This window comes from Salvelinus sp. IW2-2015, linkage group LG18 (assembly GCF_002910315.2).
Source record: "Salvelinus sp. IW2-2015 linkage group LG18, ASM291031v2, whole genome shotgun sequence".
NCBI classification, from domain to species: domain Eukaryota; kingdom Metazoa; phylum Chordata; class Actinopteri; order Salmoniformes; family Salmonidae; genus Salvelinus; species Salvelinus sp. IW2-2015.
This window is the reverse complement of record NC_036858.1, coordinates 14,925,442-14,942,051: the sequence shown is the minus strand read 5'-3', so window position 1 is coordinate 14,942,051 and position 16,610 is coordinate 14,925,442. Positions and strand designations below refer to the sequence as shown.

At 42.7% G+C, this 16,610-nt stretch overlaps 1 protein-coding gene across 1 annotated transcript; it reads left to right on the top strand.

The window, feature by feature from the left end:
- The first annotated feature begins 3,494 nt into the window (after positions 1 to 3,494).
- LOC111978513 (heparan sulfate glucosamine 3-O-sulfotransferase 2-like) lies at positions 3,495 to 14,294 on the top strand. The gene is made up of 2 exons (XM_024008623.2): positions 3,495 to 4,495; positions 10,139 to 14,294. Exons 1-2 carry the CDS (start codon positions 3,975 to 3,977, stop codon positions 10,755 to 10,757), a joined length of 1,140 nt encoding a protein of 379 aa, XP_023864391.1. The 5' UTR covers positions 3,495 to 3,974; the 3' UTR covers positions 10,758 to 14,294.
- Positions 14,295 to 16,610: the final 2,316 nt, after the last annotated feature.

Sequence of the window (16,610 nt, the reverse complement as noted above, 5' to 3'; positions counted from 1 at the left end):
ATTGTATGGTATAGCATGAAGATTTCCAAACTACTACTATTTCCGAACWATGAAAAACAGCCCCATACCATTATGGTGATTGTGATCTTAGGCTTGTGTGCGGCTGCTCGGCCATGGAAACCCATTTCATGAAACTCCCGATGAACAGTTATTGTGCTGACGTTGCTTCCAGAGGCAGTTTGGATCTCGGTAGTGAGTGGACAGATGATTTTTACGTGCTTCACGCTTCAGTACTCGGCGGTCCRGTTCTGTGAGCTTGTGTGGCCTACCACTTTTACGGCTGGGCTGTTGTCACTCCTAGATGTTTCCACTTCACAATAACAGCACTTACAGTTGACCGGGGCAGCTCTAGCAGGACAAAAATGTTATGAACTGACATGTTGGAAAGGTGGCATCCTATGACGGTGCCACGTTGAAAGTCACTGAGCTCTTCAGTTTGGGCCATTCTACTGCCAATGTTTGTCTATTGACATTGCATGGCTGAAATATCCACACCCGAATTTGAAGGGGTGTTGTCACGAGAATTTCTGTCTCAATGGTTAAATTCAACTATCACTCACTTTGAATAATTCCCAGCGGTTGTAAGGCCCTGGTTAATGAAGAATTAGACAAAGTCCCAGATTCTGCAAAAGGTCCGTTCTTCATTCAGAGAGCTCTGAAAATCATACAATGCACATAGCCTTTTATACCTCACATTTGGTTACAACATACACTTTATAAATGCCCTCTTTCCTGTTATCAGTTTCACAGTTGTCACAAGTCGTCTGTCGACAGTTCATATTCTCCTTTGTTGTCTCAACTATACTTCTGCTTACATTGCTAAATAGTAACATACTATCCTAGTCTTAACTTGTCCTATGCACACACARTATTGGATTATAGTCTTATAACTCTAATACATTTTACACAGTTATACAGTTTCAGGGTGAAATATCCTAGTCATTACTTTAAACATACAACTTCTTCTATCAGGTGTCCACATACTTTTGTATATATATATATATAGTATTATTGATGTCACCTGTTAAATTCACTTCAATCAGCGTAGATGAAGGGGAGGAGACAGGTTAAAGAATGATTTTTAAGCATTGAGACAATTGAGACATGGATTGTGTATGTATTGTGTATTATCTTGGCCAGGTCGCAATTGTAAATGAGAACTTGTTCTCAACTTGCCTACCTGGTTAAATAAAGGTTAAATAAAWAAAAWTMTAACATTTAAGGGGTGAATGGGCAAGACAAAATATTTAAGTGCCTTTGAAAGGGGTATAGGTGCCAGGCACGCCGGTTTGAGTGTGTCAAGAACTGCAATTCTGCTGGATTTTTCACTCTCAACAGTTTGCTGTGTGTATCAACAATGGTCCACCACCCAAAGCACATCCAGCAATTTTTATTTATTTAACTAGGCAAGTCAGTTAAGAACAAATTCTTATTTACAATGACGGCCTACCCCGGCCAAACCCTAACCCGGACGACGCTGGGCCAATTGTGCGCCGCCGTATGGGACTGCCAATCACTGCCAGTTGTGATACAGCCTGGAATCGAACCAGGGTCTGTAGTGACGCCTTTAGCACTAAGATGCAGTGCCTTACACGGAACCCAAACCGTCTGCGCGCGTGCGCTATCGTGCATAAATGTATTTTTTCCCCCCCCACACCAAACGCGATCACGACACACAGATTAAAATATCAAAATAAACTCTGAACCAATGACATTAATTTGGGGACAGGTCGAAAAGCANTTATCTTGGCCAGGTCGCAATTGTAAATGAGAACTTGTTCTCAACTTGCCTACCTGGTTAAATAAAGGTTAAATAAAAAAAATTGTAACATTTAAGGGGTGAATGGGCAAGACAAAATATTTAAGTGCCTTTGAAAGGGGTATAGGTGCCAGGCACGCCGGTTTGAGTGTGTCAAGAACTGCAATTCTGCTGGATTTTTCACTCTCAACAGTTTGCTGTGTGTATCAACAATGGTCCACCACCCAAAGCACATCCAGCAATTTTTATTTATTTAACTAGGCAAGTCAGTTAAGAACAAATTCTTATTTACAATGACGGCCTACCCCGGCCAAACCCTAACCCGGACGACGCTGGGCCAATTGTGCGCCGCCGTATGGGACTGCCAATCACTGCCAGTTGTGATACAGCCTGGAATCGAACCAGGGTCTGTAGTGACGCCTTTAGCACTAAGATGCAGTGCCTTACACGGAACCCAAACCGTCTGCGCGCGTGCGCTATCGTGCATAAATGTATTTTTTCCCCCCCCACACCAAACGCGATCACGACACACAGATTAAAATATCAAAATAAACTCTGAACCAATGACATTAATTTGGGGACAGGTCGAAAAGCATTAAACATGTATGGCAATTTAGCTAGTTAGCATGCACTTGCTAGCTAGCGTTAATTTGTCCTATTTAGCTAGCTTGCTGTTGCTAGCTAATTTGTCCTGGGATATAAACATTGAGTTGTTATTTTACCTGAAATGCACAAGGACCTCTACTCCGACAATTAATCCACACATAAAACGGCCAACCGAATCGTTTCTAGTCATCTCTCCTCCTTCCAGGATTTTTCATCTTTGAACTTATATGGTGATTGCATCTAAACTTTCATTGTATTACCACGACAACCGACAACACAGTTGGTCTTTCAATCACCCACATGGGTAATACCAATGAGGAGATGGAACGTAGGTATCTGATTCTATAAACCAATGAGGAGATGGGAGAGGCAGGAGTTTCAGCGCGATCTGCGTCAGAAATTGAAATTACTTCTATTTTAGCCCTTGGCGTCGCAGACGCTCGTTGGCGCGTGCGAGCAGTGTGGGTGCAATAATTGAATYACATGGATTTCTAAATTTATTTTGCTACGCTCGCGCACGCGACGTGTCCGGTCTGGTCAGCATGTTAGACCGCTGCACCACTCAGGAGCCCAACATGGGCCAGTATCCCTGTGGAACGCTTTCGACACCTTGCAGTCCACAGCCCAACAAATTGAGGATGTTCGGAGGGCAAAAGGGGGTCGATCTCAACATTAGGAAGCTGTTCCTAATGTTTTGTATACTCAGTATTTATATACAGTATATAATTRATGAATGGCATGTAGGCTCGTAATTGTTGTCATAACATTTATATAATGATAGATATGCTAWAGTCAAAGATTAACCCTTCTAGACACCGTTTTATATGGCTGGCATAAGCATTGGTTCAGCAGGTCTGATGACCAAATACAAGACATATTCTAATACATTACAGTGGACAAGCAGCAATAAATCAATGGAAGCCTATGGCACAATTCAAATATTATGATAAACCAAGGTGTCGTGAAGAAGATGAAGGATGCACTTGCGTCAGTTTTAAGATTTGGGTAGGCTAGAGGAACCTACAGATTTTTTCTCCCAAAAAAGAAACCTGACGTCAGGCGCACCTTTAATAATGTATATTTTTCTCTTGTATTGGCACTGGCAGTCTTGTGAAGTAGACGGAACGGAGAGAACTGCGCCGCACGCTCCCAGCTTTTCGAGCTAGTGCCCTAATAAGAAATACAAGGATTTTACAATAGGATGTGTTCAAGATTTCATAACGGAAAGGAGGAGTTTTTTTAACTAAGTGAAGAAGTAAAACATACTACCGTAGGCTACTATTTCCTGACGCAAGCACACACCTGAGTGATTTTGGTGGTTCGATCCAGGATGAAGTGAAGTAATGTGCGCAACATTGGAATAATTCGGATATCTGAAACAAGCTTGCATGGAATACCCTGATTGCTATTTGTAATGTGGGCTTTTAGCCACCACTTAAACTGTTCCCAGGGCAGTTTGGGAGGAATGGAGATATTAGTCAGAGCTGCGTAATGGGTTTATATGCCCGTGGATATAGGCTACGTTTTGTCTTCACTCTTTTAACGACAACGCAGATAACAAGTAAATAATCAATKAAAAAAAACATGCACCATCTAAATCCATGGAGATATGGCATGCATTSTCCTCTATAGCCGAGTTGCGCCGTCTTCATATAGGCATACCAGGACATGCATCTGCATATTTTCCCTATCTCTATCACTATCATATATATGCTACTGTCTCTTATTTTCTTCTGATGCTATCATGCAAAAACCAAGTGATCCAACGCAGAACTGCCTGCGRCTCAGGAGTGATGGAGGCAAAAAACTTCAGCAAAAATCTCCTTACTGCACTTTGCCATTGAACGCGAGAGGGWCAAGGGAAATATCTCTCCATGAAGCGAACCAAAGCAACGCCTCGGTTAATCTCAACACAGTTCGGAATAACACATCAGACCGTCCTACCACTAACAACATGGGCAGTGGGAAATTCGGGAATAAGAAGTTGCCAAATGCCATAATTGTCGGTGTTAAAAAGGGCGGCACAAGAGCTGTCTTGGAGTTTATAAGAATCCATCCGGACGTACGGGCGGTCGGCACAGAAACGCATTTTTTCGACAGGAACTATGACCGTGGACTAGACTGGTACAGGTAAGACAATAACTAATTTTACACCTGCACAGGTGTCGACCTAGGGAGCTCATTAACGGAAGCCAACCGTCATGCCAACGGCTGTGTTGCGCGCGAATTCATCATGCATTGGATTTTTAAACTAAATTAGCTCTTGGTAATTAGTCCAGATTTTTGTAAAGAGGCATTTTGTAAAAAGGTACATTTAGTGAAAAGGAGCCTTGTAGAAGGCTCAATACCAAAATGTGTATTAATCTCGCTGTAATTTATTGTCATTCCCCTGAAACCCATTAACCTAATAATTTTCCCTCACATGTCTCCCTCCTCTATCTTATGGTTAGTTTACATCCCTCCTCTCGCTTAGTTTTCGCCATAATAATTAATTGTAGCCTACTAGTCTGTCTGTTGAACGAGACAATGCAATCATCAGTGGAGAGGAGCGTTGAATCATTGAATTACATGACTAGTGTGTAGCCTGGAGAATATAGCCTCCTCTGACCTGTCCATCTGTTCAAAGGCAATGTCAGAGAAACACGTTCAAACAACAGTTCCATGTCATGTTGACAGTGGTCAGTGGAGGATGACAGTAATTGGAAGATATTTTGTGCCACATCAACTCAGATGTTTTTGTCATCCATCAAAAAACGACCTTGAGCGTCATTGGCTATTACTTTCCAAATAAAGATGCTTTCTTTTTCAAGAACGTGTCTTCAGAAGATTGATCCATGATGTGTCTATTTGTCAACAGTAGGCTAAAAGCTGCTGATTCATTGCAACTGTTTTTTTTTTTAGCCATTGTCTGCAACTGTTTTCTTCTTATCAACGAATAGGATACCATTTCATTTCAATTAAATCAGACAGAGCTATGCACGCGTTTCGAGGGAGTTTTAGAACTTGAAGTGACCAAAAATAAATCGGTGTACCTGACAGAAAACAACCAAAAGTTTCGGTGGCCTACTTGTTTGACCCAGTTATGACCCAGAGAGTCATTTTCCTCTGTCCAATCTACATTACATCTCACAGGTGATTTATTACTGCTGAACCTGGGACTGAGCTAGTTACAGTATATGAGAAAGACAGAGAGAGATCTTTCCCACACAAGTCTCTTGTGGCAACTACCTTCTGTGACATTGGTAAAGTGTCCTTATTGTTTTTTTGTTTCACTGGAAACAGGCCCATAGCCAGACTGGACCTCCCTTGATGTCTATGGCCATAACGTACTGATACTAAGTTAGTATACAATTACTAAATATACTGTAGGTATAGGATCAACAACACATTTCACTGCACCTATCCAATGGATGTGACAATAATATATATACACTGCTCAAAAAAATAAAGGGAACACTTAAACAACACAATGTAACTCCAAGTCAATCACACTTCTGTGAAATCAAACTGTCCACTTAGGAAGCAACACTGATTGACAATAAATTTCACATGCTGTTGTGCAAATGGAATAGACAAAAGGTGGAAATTATAGGCAATTAGCAAGACACCCCCAATAAAGGAGTGGTTCTTGCAGGTGGTGACCACAGACCACTTCTCAGTTCCTATGCTTCCTGGCTGATGCTTTGGTCACTTTTGAATGCTGGCTGCTTTCACTCTAGTGGTAGCATTAGACGGAGTCTACAACCCACACACAGTGGCTCAGGTAGTGCAGCTCATCCAGGATGGCACATCAATGCGAGCGTGGCAAGAAGGTTTGCTGTGTCTGTCAGCGTGAGTGTCCAGAGCATGGAGGCGCTACCAGGAGACAGGCCAGTACATCAGGAGACTGTGAGGAGGCCGTAGGAGGGCAACAACCCAGCAGCAGGACCGCTACCTCCGCCTTTGTGCAAGGAGGAGCACTGCCAGAGCCCTGCAAAATGACATCCAGCAGGCCACAAATGTGCATGTGTCAGCATATGGTCTCACAAGGGGTCTGAGGATCTCATCTCGGTACTAATGGTGGTCAGGCTACCTCTGGCGAGCACATGGAGGGCAGTGCGGCCCCACAAAGAAATGCCACCCACCACCATGACTGACCCACCGCCAAAACCGGTCATGCTGGAGGATGTTGCAGGCAGCAGAACGTTCTCCACGGCGTCTCCAGACTCTGTCACGTCTGTCACATGTGCTCATGTGCTCAGTGTGAACCTGCTTTCATCTGTGAGAGCACAGGGCGCCAGTGGCGGAATTTGCCAATTTGGTGTTCTCTGGCAAATGCCAAACGTCCTGCACGGTGTTGGCTGTAAGCACAACCCCACCTGTGGACGTCGGGCCCTCATACCACCCTCATGGAGTTCTGTTTCTGACCGTTTGAGCAGACACATGCACATTTGTGGCCTGCTGGAGGTCATTTTGCAGGGCTCTGGCAGTGCTCCTCCTTGCACAAAGGCGGAGGTAGCGGTCCTGCTGCTGGGTTGTTTCCCTCCTACGGCCTCCTCCACGTCTCCTGATGTACTGGCCTGTCTCCTGGTAGCGCCTCCATGCTCTGGACACTACGCTGACAGACACAGCAAACCTTCTTGCCACAGCTCGCATTGATGTGCCATCCTGGATGAGCTGCACTACCTGAGCCACTTGTGTGGGTTGTGACTCCGTCTCATGCTACCACTAGAGTGAAAGCACCGCCAGCATTCAAAAGTGACCAAAGCATCAGCCAGGAAGCATAGGAACTGAGAAGTGGTCTGTGGTCACCACCTGCAGAAACCACTCCTTTATTGGGGGTGTCTTTGCTAATTGCATAATTTCCACCTTTTGTCTATTCCATTTGCACAACAGCATGTGAAATTTATTGTCAATCAGTGTTGCTTCCTAAGTGGACAGTTTGATTTCACAGAAGTGTGATTGACTTGGAGTTACATTGTGTTGTTTAAGTGTTCCCTTATTTTTTTGAGCAGTGTATATAAACTCAGCAAAAAAAGAAGCGTCCCTTTTTCAGGACCATGTGTTGAGCGCACAATCCCTCCATCAGTGCTCAGACTGTCCGCAATAGGCTGAGAGAGGCTGGACTGAGGCTTGTATGCCTGTTGTAAGGCAGGTCCTCACCAGACATCACTGGCAACAACGTCGCCTATGGGCACACACTCACCGTGCTGAACCAGACAGGACTGGCAAAAAGTGTTCTTCACTGACGAGCCACGTTTTATCTCACCAGGGGTGGTGGTCGGATTCGCTTTAAGTTTGCTGAAAATAAAGTAGTTGACAGTAAGAGGATGTTCTTTTTTGCTGAGTTATACAACACACACACACCACACACACACACACACACACACACACACACACACACACACACACACACACACACACAACACCACACACACACACACACACACACACACACACACACACACACCACACACACACACACCACACAAAACACACAACCGTATCATAAGGTTTGGGGTCACTTAGAAATGTCTTTGTTTTTTAATGAAAAGCACATTTTTAGCCGATTTAAAATAACATCAAATTGATCATAAATACAGTGTAGACATTGTTATTATTGTAAATGGCTATTGTAGCTGGAAATGGATGATTTTTAATGGAATATCTACATAGGCGTACAGAGGCCCATTATCAGCAACCATCACTCCTGTGTTCCAAAGGCACGTTGTGTTAGCTAATCCAAGTTTATCATTTTAAAAGGCTAATTGATCATTAGAAAATCKTTTTGATAWTATGTTAGCACATCTGAAAACTGTTGTGCTGCTTAAAGAAGCAATGAAACTGGCCTTCTTTAGCCTAGTTGAGTATCTGGAGCATCAGCATTTCTGGGTTCGAWTACAGGCTCAAAATGGCCAGAAACAAAMAACTTTCTTCTGAAACTCATCAATATATTCTTGTTCTGAGAAATGAAGGCTATTCCATGCAATAAATTGCCAAGAAACTGAAGGCCTCGCAAAACGCTGTGTACTACTCCCTTCACAGAACAGCGCAAACTGGCTCTAACCAGAATAMAAATAGGAATGGGAGGCCCCGGTGCACAACTGAGGAAGAGGACTAATACATTAGAGTGTCTAGTTTGAGAAACAGACACCTCACAAGTGCTCAACTGGCAGCTTCACTAAATAGTAACTGCAAAAAACACCAGTCTCAACGTCAACAGTGAAAAGGCGACTCCAGGATGCTGGCCTTCTAGGCAAATTTATAAAAAACAAAAACAGAAATACCTTAWTTACATAAGTATTCAGACCATTTGTTATGAGACTCGAAATTGAGCTCAGGTGCATCCTTTTTTGATTGATCATCCTTGAGATGTTTCTACAACTTGATTGGAGTCCACCTGTGGTAAATTCAATTGATTGAACATGATTTGGAAAGGCACACACCTGTCTATATAAGCACCAACAGTTGACAGTGCATGTCAGAGCAAAAACCAAGCCTTGAGGTCTAAGGAATTGTCCGTAGAGCTCTGAGACACGATTGTGTCGAGGCACAGATCTYYGGAATGGTACCAAAACATTTCTGCAGCATTGAAGGTCCCCAAGAACACASTGGCCTCCATAATTCTTAAATGGAAGAAATTTGGAACCACCAAGACTCTTCCTAGAGCTGGCCTCCCAGCCAAACTGAGCAATCTGGGGAGAAGGGCCTTGGTTAGGGAAATGACCAAGAACCTGATGGTCACTGACAGAGCTCCAGAGTTCCTCTGTGGAGATGGGAGAACCTTCCAGAAGGACAACCATCTCTGCAGCACTCTACCAATCAGGCGTTTACTGTAGACTGGCCAGACAGAAGCCACTCCACAGTAAAAGGCACATGACAGCCCGCTTGGAGTTTGCCAAAAGGCACCTAAAGGACTCTCAGACCATGAGAAACAAGATTCTCTGGTCTGATGAAACCAAGATTGAACTCTTTGMCCTGAARGCCAAGTGTCACGTCTGGAGGAAACCTGGCACAATCCCTACGGTGAAGCATGGTGGTAMCAGCATCATGCTGTGGGGATGTTTTTCAYCAGCAGAGACTAGTCASGATTGAGGGGAAGATGAACAGAGCAAAGTACAGAGAGATCCTTGATGAAAACCTGCTCCAGAGCGCTCAGGACCTCAGACTGGGYCGAAGGTTCAACTTCCAACAGGATAACGACCCTAAGCACACAGCRAAGACAACGCAGGAGTGGCTTCGGYACAAGTCTCTGAATGTCCTCGAGTGGCCCAGCCATAGCCCGAATGTGAACCCAATCGAARATCTSTGGAGAGACCTGAAAATAGCTGTGCAGTGACACTCCCRATTCAACCAGACAGAGCTTGAGTGGATCTGCAGAGAAGAATMGGAGAAAATACCCAAATACAGGTGTGCCAAGCTTGTAGCGTCATACCGAAGACGACTCATGGCTGTAATCGCTGCCAAATGTGCTTCAACAAAGCGCTGAGTAAAGGTTCTGAATACTTATGTAAATAAGATATTATTATTTATTTTTTTATAAATTAGCAACAATTACTTAAAACTTGATTTTGCTTTGTCATTACGGGGTATTGTGTGTAGATTGATGAGGGAAAAAAACTATTTACCATTTTAGTATAAGGCTGTAACGTAATAATATGTGGAAAAAGTCAAGGGGTCCGACTACTTTCCGAATGCACTGTGTGTATATATATATATTTTTTTTTTTTATGGTATTGCTGACCCATTCTTCTTAATCATGTATTAATTGTCTGTCTCTTCCTCCTCATTCAGATGCCTGATGCCACGGACTATGGAGAGCCAGATCACCATGGAGAAGACGCCCAGCTACTTTGTAACAAGGGAGACACCTCGCCGGATCTCCGCCATGTCCCGGGACACCAAGCTGATCGTGGTGGTGCGCGACCCTGTCACCCGGGTCATCTCTGACTACACGCAGACCCTGTCCAAGACACCTGACCTTCCCAGCTTCCAGGTTCTGGCCTTCCAGAACCAGAGTTTAGGATTGGTTGACACGTCTTGGAACGCCATCCGCATCGGCATGTACGCTCTGCACCTGGAAAACTGGCTCCGCTACTTCCCCCTGTCCCAGATCCACTTCGTCAACGGGGAGCGGCTCATCACGGACCCGGCTGGAGAACTGGCGCGGGTGCAGGACTTCCTGGGTCTGAAACGCATCGTCACGGACAAACATTTCTACTTCAACAGGACCAAAGGCTTCCCCTGCCTGAAGAAACCAGAGAGCAGCAGCTCACCCCGCTGCCTGGGCAAGTCTAAAGGTAGAACCCACATTCAGATAGATCACGACACTATCGAGCAGCTACGGGACTTCTACAGGCCATACAATGTCAAGTTTTACGAAATGGTGGGTCATGATTTTAGATGGGAATAGAGATTTGTGGGGAGGTCCGCAGTTTACAAGTGGCACAAGGAGAGACAAGATGTCATCCATGAATGTATGCACAGTTTTGGTGTGGTTCGATGGACCTCCTGTTTGGCTGTTGGTAATAGTGTGACTCTAGCTAAAGTCGTGGGTCCAAGTCTCGAAGGGATCACATACACATATTTAAAAAATATGTACAGTGCATTCGGAAAGTATTCAGACCCCTTCCAACAGGACAACGACCCTAAGTACTGAGTAAAGGATCTGAATACTTATGTAAATGTGATATTTCAATTTAAATGTTTTTATAAATTAGCAAAATTGTAAAAAAGTTGMTTTTTGCTTTGTCATTATGGGGTACACTYTGTAGATTGATGAGGGGAAAAAATKATTTAATCCATTTTAGAATAAGGCTGTAATGTAACAAAATGTGAAAAAGTGAAGGGGTCTAAATACTTTCCGATTGCTCTGTCCTGTTAGTCGCTTTAGATAAGTGTCCGCTAAAGTTTTGAAAATCTCTTGGCCATTTCCTGCTGACTAGCTRTCCTCTGTTGCCGACTAATGTATAAAATGAGCAAATGTCATGGGATAGATGTAACTCCCCTCACTAATCTCAACTGAGACCATGGAAAATGTGAGCATCATCTTCAGAGAGGGATATTATTGTAAAAGATAAATAGCACTCTGGGCTTGAACTAAAACTGAAGTGGGGGCTGGGAAGCCTCTGTCGATTCATGTATACACTGAAAAACATTCTTGCTGTTTTGACAGTATTGTACAATAAAACTAACAGTAAAGTACCATATTCATTATTTACAGTAAATTGCCATGAATGGTGATTTTAGGCGTAAACAGTAAATGATACTGTAAATTACAAAGAAACTTTGCTTTAACAGTACATTACTGTAAGCACACAGCATTGAGGTTCTGGAGTGACCCTATAAAACAAGATGTGTACTAAATGTATATGATTTACTAAATTAAGTACACCTACTATTACACTGTAATGAAAACAATTGATTCATGTGGTATATATGTACATTTATCAAGAGTAAAATACTGTGAAGCATTATARAGCAGCAGACTGTAAATTATGGTGCATTGTGAGAAAATGTTTTGGGCAGGGAAAGAATTGCTGTATTTCGAGTGGTACTGTAATTCCACCCCAGAGAATACAGTACCGTACTTTTGGAGCACCAAAAACCTTTTGACCACTAGTGGTTGCGTGGTATTGTTTTTTTTCTGGCTCATTGATATATTTTGAAGCGTGCCTTGTAAGAAGCTYCATTTGGCCACCCGTTAGTGAGAGTGCTGCACCAATTTCACTGATAGTAGTGCCCCAACAATTAAATGTGTATAGGGGACCTATTGGAATGGCAACTAGTCTCAAACCTTTAATGGTTGTGTATTTACCATGTGCTTTGGTCTCTTTTGCCCTGTAGTCACTGACAGTTTGGAAGCATTTGTTAACGACTCTAAAAGTGCACTTACACTTCTAGAGGCCTTAACAAAGATTTCCGAACTGCCATTCATTGATATGCTGTAATATGCAAACACATTACCTAGCAGCCAACCTGCTTGCACCAAGCCCATGCAATTATMGTAAAATACTGTAAAATACAAACCCCATCTCCCCTCAATGAATTTAAATAATTCATCTATTCATTAATTGATTCATTACAATTACCGTAAAACATATTACAGTAATGCACTGTACTGTTGTTTTACAGTAACTTACAGGCAGCCAGTTGTCTGTAAGTTACCATTAAACAATGGTAAAAGATTACAGTAACAGTATTGGATACCGTTACATACAGTATAGTAACATAATGTAAATAAGTAACCTCTAAGTTACCGTAAAAACAACAGGAAAGATTTTACAGTGTACAGCAAAGCTATAGCACAAAAGCATTAATATTTCCCAATCATTTGTTTATGATTTTAGCTGTGGACTAAATGAGCAATTAACCAGTTTCATTTCATGGATAAGAATGATGTAACATTTAACACTTTACTTCTGCTTTTGATGATGTGAGGTCCCTTTTCATGTTTCAATAAAAAAAATTACTTAACAAATATAATATATATAATCCCCCAATCTCCGCCAGATCAAATCAGATCAATACTTTATGAGCCCTTCTCTGTCAGTGAAGGTCACCTCTAATACAGTGGCCTCACTTCTGTTTGAATTTAGACATTTCGCCCTTTTCCCAAGGTAACCCATACACACTTTTTTTTCTCTTGCCTTTTACGATCTTACTCACATCAATCTCCTCTAAATCAAAAGGTTGGTGTCACAATTGAAAAGTGAAGTGTGTGGCCGTACCATCACAGCTACACAGTCCATTTGGACAAATCACTTCAGCTCATCAGACTATAGAAGTTAGATTTTTGATTGTCCGTTTTTTGTGAATTCCGTGAATAAATAGCTTTCTTATTATTTATGACTCTTTGCCATCATAGAATTTGCACAAATTGTTGAGTTGTGTTTAATAGTGATGGAATATCCTTGTTGGGTACGGAATTCCAATAGCTTTTCAAAGACAAAGGAGGGAGCGCCTAGTTGTGGCAGGTTGTCAAATTGATTTGGGGACCACTTGGATCCCACTCGTCACATGATTGTATTGAAGAAGTTTGGTTTTGGATGCATGCTTGGAATGTTGAAACTAGGCTGCCTAGGCGTGTGCCTCAGGCTTACAAAACAAATGTCAAAATTCTGCAGTGAAGAAATGAGTTGCCTGTATTTTTAATAGGAAACATTAACAGCACTTATCTAAATGGGGCAATACGTGTTTTACAATTATGATAGCTTATTCTAGACTAGAGGAAATACAGTATGTACAGTACATATACTTTTGCTGTATCTGTTGGTCATGACTCATGAAACARCATTAAGTGTGTTACGGATTGATGCCATGTTCAGATCTTATACAACATCCGTATGCAATGAAAGCCTTACCTACCGACATTTGTGCGTTAAAAGTGAAACTTAGACCCTACAAATGGAATCWAGAGGAAGCCGGAGCTCTAACCAAATGAAGCGGTTCTCATTTCTTTGTGTGACAGAGCCACGGTAGCTCATCATTACTCAAAGAACTGTCGGAGAGGAATTTAGAACGCATGTTCATTGTCCAGAGGAAAGTAGGACGCCGGCACCCTCGTGCCATCGAGTTACCTCGTAGCTCTGCTGTTATTTAACAGTTGCCGGGCTTCAAACCAAGGATCCTATTGATTTACATTAATTCATTAACCATGACTCTCTCTCTCTTCCAGACATACTAGTGTGCCATGGGGAATTTCAAGAGTTGTAAATAACCACTCAGTAAAAACAGAGAAGGACCATCATACATGTGTTAATGCTAGACTAGAGAGTGCAGAGGAGAATGGTTGAAGAAAGACTACTTGTTCTTTACATATCACCTGTTCTCTCTCTCTTTCTCTTTCTCGCTCTCCCAAATCCGAACAAGCTGTACTGTCTTGACAGAAGTGATTAAATGTTGCCAAAGCCACATTCTGTCTTTCTCGCTCTCTTTCCAACTGTCTCCCTTTCTCGCTCCCTCTCCAATTGTTCTCTCCGTCTGGCTTGCTCTGCTGGCATTCATTAAACTGAAAGGACCTCCTGGTTTGAGGGACTTCCTCTACCTCCGCTGCCCCTGCTTGTCATCATGTTTTCCAGCAGCTCATTTCTGTGGCCTGTTGAGCACACACAGGTGAGCTTTTTCCAACAGGCAGTGTGAAAGGCAGCTCTATGTACAGTACACATGGGTCCTAATTAGGCCTGGGGACTGGAGAGGAGCGATCCGCAGGACACACGTCAGCTACACTCTGATTAGAGTCTCACAGTAAAAAGCCCCTCTGGAGACTGCCTGGAGGTCAAGGACCTCAATCTCTCTCTCTCTCGCTCTCTCTCTCTCTCTGGCTTTATGGGAGAGTATGTGTGGATATGGATCCTCTTATATAAGAAACCATACACATTATGCAAACTCATGACTGTAGGAACTGTGGATGTAGGATGTTGGAATGTACTGATCTTGTTTTTGATATGAAGGCAACGGTATGTGCAAGGCTCCCGATGTATAAAACACATTGCAATACTGGCTGGATGAATGAAAGGTGTTATGAGGTATGAAACTGCAATTTACTGTTACCGTTTTAAACAAACTTATCTAAGGCCCTGATATCCTGATATCTGCACTGTCAAATATAACTTTGAGCTTCATCTCTAGTGGATATATTTGATTTTMAACCTTTTAAAATGTTCATGACTAAGCCATTTTGAAGGCTTAACCATAATTATCTGGGTTTGTTTGCAATAATGAAACCCGGAGCGATAACTTTAACCTCAAAAGGACGTTTCAGTGCACTGTTCTCTTTGTGCATTCATATCTTAAATGCCCCCAATGGCATTTCATTCTTATCTCACAGTCTTTGGTAATTCTAACCAGTTATTAATGCGGAAACAGTCCTGTGTACAAACTCAGATAAGACTTCAAGGACAACCCTGAGAAGCAATGTTGTATTTTCCCTGGGCAAAACAAAATGTTCAGAGTTTAAGTGGGTCTAGGAGACATGTACTGTGCTTTTGTTACATACAAGGACTTTAGACCAATTTACAAGTTATCGCGATTCAGGATGTTCAGACAAGATTGAATAAGGTACTTTGGTATCAAGATGAGACATATACCAGCTGACATTGCGACTCTATGGAACCCTGTCTACCTCCATCCAACCACTTCGTTTAGTTTAACTGCCACAGAGGACAGGAAATCCCAGTGGTCAAAGCCGCTAGTGGCTTTGGAGCCAAATTAAAATGAAGTGCTGACAACTGTAGCACACTCCCCAGCAGCTAATGATACAAGAGACATGTCCTGTACTTCTGCCTTCCAACATCAGCCAAACCTGAAAAACTCCCGGAGAGATCTGTTCACTGACTGTGTGAGCACGCCGCAGTCAGATAAGTGGATCAAAAAAAAAGGTGAGGCAGCCAAGGATCAGCATTCGTACAAACTGATCCGGAATCAGCCCAAGACGGTACTGTATACAGTGAATGAGAACAGCAGCTTTCAGATAGGATCACCTCAATGTATGTCACTCTATATATAAAGAAACTTACTGAAATCCTTATAGGCCCCTAGCCTCCAATATAATCCTTTATTGTCCATGTGTGAATTCCTGAGATGGAATACTGAAAATAGAATAGAAGCTGAACATGTGTATGCTGTGTTGCACTTCTATTTCTGATGGTCATCTGAAGGACYATGAAACGCACACCCATTCACTTTCCCCTCGTCCATTCCAATCATCACATCTACTCCACAAATCAACCAGCGGTCAACATCCCCCTATTTCAACTCCAACAGAGGGAGAAACGAAGATGAAACGAGATAGAATGCAAGTCCCCCGTTGTCACACAGCTCTCCGAAATTCAGGGGAGAAATCCTCCAATTTAGAAGCYGTTGTTCAATCCCATTGCCTTGTTGTTGTGTCAATTTGTCAGATTGCCGAGAGTCTGTTCTATCCGCGTTTCTGTGGAGTAGATAAAGTGAGTTGAAGGACTGATTAAAACTGRGAATCTGCCAGACCTCGACGGTCCTCACACCAGGAGATGAGTTCTAATTACACAGGATACACAGGATGGTTGATGGCTTACTGAGGAGAATAACAAAACGAGGCCCCATCCCGAGACCTCCTCCCCATGAACTTAGCTGTTAGGTCTGACGCAAACCAAAACGTCAGCCTGATGTATAAACAGAACCCAGGCTGGATACGTGCACCTGTAGTGGTTAGCTAATAATAGATAGCAACACAGTATACTATACATGAGTCCTGTGTTTATCTTCAGCGCACAATGAGTGTTGCTGT